General features: G+C 46.6%; 1 protein-coding gene across 4 annotated transcripts in view; it reads right to left on the bottom strand.

The window, feature by feature from the left end:
• The window catches only part of prr36a (proline rich 36a), a 33,406-nt gene that overhangs the window by 10,759 nt on the left and 16,647 nt on the right, over nucleotides 1-6,000 (bottom strand). For all 4 annotated transcript variants that reach the window (XR_004336314.1, XM_032543817.1, XM_032543805.1 and 1 more), the window contains 2 exons: nucleotides 4,148-4,326; nucleotides 1,215-3,818 (listed from right to left, as the gene is read on the bottom strand). Coding sequence is in view for 3 of the 4 variants with exons in the window: in XM_032543817.1 (XP_032399708.1) it covers nucleotides 1,215-3,818; nucleotides 4,148-4,326 (2,783 nt within the window). In the remaining variant the exon portion in view is untranslated. The remainder of the gene's footprint in view (nucleotides 1-1,214; nucleotides 3,819-4,147; nucleotides 4,327-6,000) is intronic.

Genomic DNA, 6,000 nt, shown 5'->3' with positions numbered 1-6,000 from the left:
GCCGGGTTTGAACAGATTTTTAGAAAGGATGCTCGGGTTCGGGTCGGGCACGTCAGCGCGATAAGGCATTGAACATTTTGAATTTAAAACAGCTTATTATGTAGGTAATGGCGCTTGTTGCCCCGTGTGCATTGATGCTCATCTGTTGACATTTCCGAATGCCTTCCTACAATTGCTTAATAAAAGCGGCTTTCCACACAAACAAACGTACATGTGTCATTAGTATGAGAAACAAATGCGATTTTAACTGTGTCGGGCTAGGGTCGGGCTCGGACATAAATATCTTAATGCCTGTCGGGCTCGGGTCGGGTTCGGTTACTGCTCTGTCGGACACGGGCCGGGCTCGGACAGAAAAATCCGGCCCGATCCGCACTCTAATGTATATATATAGAGCAGCTGGTAATTGACTGGAAGTTTGGAGGACCTTGAAATGAATCTTAGTGGTCTTGGAGGACTTGTCTCGCACACATATCCACAGACCATAATTATGCTATTCCCAAGAGCCCCTTTGAATAAAACTATACATTGCGAGTACATCATGGTAAAAATCTAATCTTTATTTAAAGTTGTAAAGGTTCATTACTCCAAAAGATGGCATAACACAAAAAGCTAGGGTACAATTTAAAGTGCAAGAAGAGCTGAGGAGTGATCATGTATAAGGAAGATTGCCTGTATCTTAAGGTAGGACAGTGAAATCAAAACAGGAATATACAATCCAAACTTAGTCAGTTATCAGTTTTGTTCAGTAAAAAGGTATTAGGATAAATACACATGAAACATGTTAAACAGTTCATTCCACATTTCTTTTTGTTATGCTTATTTTTATTTTCCTCTTGCAGAGCTGTAAACAGACAAGTCAAATCCATGCCAGTTCAGGGCAACCACATCATTATGTGTTAAAACGGAAACCAAAACCCAGGCACGCTCACACATAGGAGTAAATAGTATCTATTGCACATACAGGAATTTAAGCCATATACTCATTATTGAAATGTTATGAGAGTGAAGTGCCACTGCTGTCCTTTTTATTTCTTCCTTTTTGCTCTCTGACTCTTTTTTAGTTAAACTTTGATTACATCCACCCCCAGAGATTTCAGGACAAACACTGACGACAAGAGCTACAACAGGGATATATTTTGGAGAGGCTGGACTGCGGCCCGAGGGAGTTAAGGGACATTACTTGGGCTGTTGGGAGATGATTAACTATACATTACCTGCAAAAGAGTTCTCAGTCTTTTCACAGATAGAATAGTAGGGAGGCTGGATGTCATCTGGGTTTTCCTCTGGTTGCTGCAAAGTGCTCAGAGTAGACGAAGGGTCCAGGGCTTCCTCTGGCCCCGGCACTTCCTCCCCAACATGCTCAGCAGACTCCGCTTCCTGCTTCCCACATTCGATGTACTGCTGCTCTGTGAGGCACGGCGTGGTGTGAGACTGTGGAATCAGACAGGGCTCCTTAGCCTCCTCAGGCAGCTCCTCCAGCGAGAAGATGCCAGGGCTCTTGATGCAGCTCTCCCCTGTGGACTGGGCATTGGAGTTTGAAGCTGTGGTCATGGTGTCAAAGCCATAAGATGCCAAAGATGTAGCCGAAGGTGGGGTGGTGTCTTCACCTGCACCGCCCTCCATGTCAGCCTCCTCTCCCTCTTCCACAGTGGACAGGCAGCGCTGGGCTGGAGGCTGGCTGTCAAAGGTTGTGTGGAGGACCAATGGACTCTCCAAGGAATCCTCCAGTTGAGCTTCTCCCTCGGTGTCGCTGGCCTCGTCTTCTGTAACAGAGGTTGAGGAGGGGTTGGAAGTGGGGGCAGTTGCAGGGCCTCCCAGGATCTCATCAGCGGGCAGGGTCTCAGCTTCCTCATCTCCTTCCCGGTGCAAGTCGGGCTGTGGGGAAAGCACCAGGCCTTGCACATCTCCAGGCTGGAGCTTTCCATCTCGATTGTAGTCACAGAGTTCCTCGGGTGTGCTGGTCTCACTGCTTAGGGTGCTTGACAGAGACAGTGCTGGGGCAGAGACAAGAGCTGGGCCCAGGGTCTGCATTGGGGCTTGGATGGACTGATCCATGTACATTTTTGAATCTAGATTTTGGGGCCCATCTATGATAAAGGACTGACGGCAAGGTTCTTGGTTTTCAGGAACAAAAGGTGCAGAGCCTAGTTGTAGTAAAGCTTGGGCTGGGGTCTGAGTTGGGGTCTCAGAGTCTGCGTGCCAGGGATCTGCCAAAGGACTTGCTGCAGCTGCTCCTGCCACCTCCGGGGGCTGGGAGACGTCCTCAAGAACCTGCTGTGGCTGAAGAGGTTCTGACCAGGGATCAGCAAAGGGGTTTGGTTGGTCCCACTGAGCAGCTGGGGCCGAGGGTAACAGAGGAGGGGGAGGTGGGGGATCAGCCACTCTGTTTAAGTTGTCTAGCCTTTCGTCCTCAGCAAAGTCATCCTCATCTGCATTTCCGTAGCTTTCCAGCCCGCTCTCTGTCACCCCCTCACTAGCCATCTCCACATCCTCATCATCCTCTTCCTCCTCCTCCACGTCATTGTCATGCCTGGGTCTCTGCGGTTCATCTGCCCGCTCTGAGCCCACATCCATGTCACACACCCGATCATCGTCATCCTCCTCATCTTCGTCCTCATCAAAGTCATTAACTGGTATGTCAGGAACCTTTTCAAAGTCAGGTGAACCTGCTGAGGCTCCTTCCATGTCAATGGCTCCTTTGAGACTGCCGTCTCCTAAATCATCCATGCTCTCTGTGCCCTCCAGGACACCAGGGGCACTCAGTTCAGACGCACCCTGCTGGCTGCCGCTTACCTCCTCAGAGTCCAGCTCAGAAAGCAAGGCACCACCGGCCCTCCAAGCAGACCCTCCTACTGGTCCAGCAGACCCGGGACGAGACTCCTCTGTGGGCTGTGTGGTTCCACTCATTTCAGACACAGAAACCAGCTGGCTTCCCTCCTTCTCATCTTCATCCTCCTCCTCATTCTGATTGGTGGGGGAAACTATCAGAGGGATGGCATTTGTTGCTGCAGGGAGGGCTTTAGATATGGAGGAGGTTTGGTCGGTTAAGAGGTAAACGGGCTCCTCAGATAGATCTGGAGGACAGTCCACTGGTAGTAATGCAGGCTCAGCAGGGGCAGGGGTCTGCTCCTGCGCTGTTAGTAAGGGGGCACTGCTCTCTAGCTGCTCCTGGGGTGGAGACGCTTGTGGTAAGGCTGTCTTGGCAGGGCTTTGTGGAGGAGAGGAAGCAGTTGCATGTCCTTGAGCAGTCTCTTGAGGTACCACCTCTGGTGTGGTATCCAGGACCAGGACTGGGGGAGGGACCTCCTCTGGTGCAGAGGCAGCAAGAGATGATCCTTGTGGGAAGGACTCTGTAGCCTCTGTTTGTATTTCTGCTAGCACAGTTGCTGCTGCTGCTACCGCTGCAGCGGCAGCTGCTACAGCTGCTGCACCAGCAACACTCTTTGGTGTGGTAGTATTTGAAACACCTGTTTTCTTGGCAGAATTGAAAGGTGTGACAGCCTGAGTGGGTTTGTTTCCACGTTTTGCCTGAGGGGTGCTGCTGTCTGCAGGTTTGTGGGCTGGAGAGGCAGGTGGGGTTCGTACAAGGGGCTGTTTGTTATGGGCAAGGGACCGAACAGCAGCTACAGGTTTCTTTGTGTAAGTAGATTTTACAGGTTGTTGACTTTTGGACTGAGACACTCTGGGGTCGGCTGGCTTCTCTGCTGTGGACCATTTGGAAGCAGAGTTAAGCTTTACGGTGGCTGTTTTGGTAGCAGCACATGTTGTAGCTGATGTAGGTTTCTTTGCCACTGCAGCAGAAAGTGGTCGACTGACATCTGGTGCAAAGAGAAAAACAACAAATGTCAATTCACTCAATGTGATTGTAATTGATAAGAAATGGTTATTCCTGTGTGGCTAAAGTAAACCATTTCATGCTTCTTTATTGTAGACATTTTAGCCTGACAACTTCAAACCAAATCCATCAGATGCATTTATCAAATCCAAATGTAAATGGCACATGGCTTTAGAAGAGGGTCTCCAAGTCAAGGCAAGGCAAGGCAAGGCAGCTTTATTTGTATAGCACATTTCAGCAACAGGGCAATTCAAAGTGCTTTACACAAAATCATTAAAACAGAACAAGTCAGAACAAGGCGTCCCTCCTTACCATTCTTAGTAGCAACAGCTTTGGTAGGCTGTGCCGCTGTGGTCCTGCCAGTAGAGGGAGCTATGGTAACTTTAGATGCAGCAGTTTTGGCAGTTGCATTGGTGGACGGCTTGACTGAAGCTGTGGTGGGCCTAGATGTGGTGGATGCAGGTCGAGATGTTGAGGGACCTGTGGCAGGCCTGGGGGAAAAGAAAGACATATTTAGGTGACACAAACACACACACAAAGAAAAAGAAATCCAACAAAAAAAACAGAGTTGTCGCAGTTTTATTTTTGTGGTGCATTAACTTTGTTGGCAAAGATCCAAACATGAAATCTGATACTCTGCCTCGAAATGCATAAATATGAGCCATATCAAATGTAAACAAAAGCAATTTCAACAATGGGAATCTATTAACACAGCACCAGCCATTCATTGCCACACAGAAAAAGAAAAATCTATAAAAAGTTCTTGAATCAGCAAATTAGAGATCCTAAAAACAGACTAAAACTGAGACCTAAACCCAGCCAATTCCTTGATTGACTCCATCCTTGACTGAATCTGATGGTAAGCCTAAATTTGAGACCCAAACCAATCTATTTTGCCTTATTTCATAAATGACTAGTCGCCATGCTAATGTAAGCATTGGCTATACAATACAAATCTACTTGTTAAACAAGATACACATGGGTTCAGTTGATTGGCACAGTCAGAGAGAAAGAAAGAAAAAAATTTGACAATCTCCAAACAAACCCCACCCAAGCACTAAGCATTTATGCAACAAAATGGTCTGAACCCAAAACTTGATACTTTTGCCAGGACCCGTCACGTTTGGGTCTAGAACCAGAACCGTAGGTCAAACCACAATCTAATGCTAGCAGTAGTGTTCAAGGAGTTTAGCTATTACAATGACATTTGACTTAATCTATTGGGCCCTGATGAAGTGTGTGGCTCTGTGTCCACATATTTTCTCTTAACTAAAAGTAAATATTGTGATTCTTGCAGCAGTCTTTTATTTGCTCCATCATTTATCCATGTGAGGCTCTGAGCAGAACAACTGAAACAAGCAATTATATTGCATTTCCACATGCAAACACTTTAATAAAATTTAATTAATTAAATTAATTAATTGATCAGTGAATGGGATTTGAAAGTGACATCTATGCGGCAACCTACATAAAAACCTGAATGTTGCTTATGCTGGGCTATAGTCTGGGCCATGTGAAATCTCCACAATGCATTTGTCTTGTTAGGCTCCAAGAATTTGACCGTCTGTGCTGCAATGGACTGCTGCATTGGCTAACCTACAAAAAAAGTCAGTCAGTTAAATGAGGGAGTCGTCAGCTGCAGGCAGTCCTAGCATCACTTCTACACTTAAACCCTGGTGTGCAACAACAACAATGCAACACCTTAAGCACTGTACATAATTTACATGCCATCTGTTTCTAATAAAAATGAATAACTTTAACAAGAGCTCCATAGTCAAATGTTATTGCCTTAAGAAACTGCGTGACCCCCACCACCAATTACAACAATCTCCATTACATCGTCTTTTAGACTGAGTCACCAACTTTGACGGCTTCTAGCAGAGCAGCGTGCCTGCACCCACATTACTAGAACCATTACAATGACCACTTGTTTCCTCAAGATCATACGACCATTGCACAAACTAGAATTATGAGATACTGTAATTAGCTGTTATCAGACAGAAGATTGGAGTGGTAATGTGAAGTGCAGCCCAAACACTGGTAAGTGTGTCAGGCAGCTAAAATCTGCCCTGAGTAAATGTTGGGTAATGATGAACGAGCAGAAAAACAATGAGGGAAAGGTAGGAAAAGGTGCATAAAATAAGGCCGTTTTTTATATCTACTCC

This window comes from Etheostoma spectabile, chromosome 2 (genome assembly GCF_008692095.1).
Source record: "Etheostoma spectabile isolate EspeVRDwgs_2016 chromosome 2, UIUC_Espe_1.0, whole genome shotgun sequence".
Taxonomy (NCBI): Eukaryota; Metazoa; Chordata; class Actinopteri; order Perciformes; family Percidae; genus Etheostoma; species Etheostoma spectabile.
Note: the sequence above shows the minus strand (reverse complement) of the source record. Positions and strands in the feature narration are given on the sequence as shown.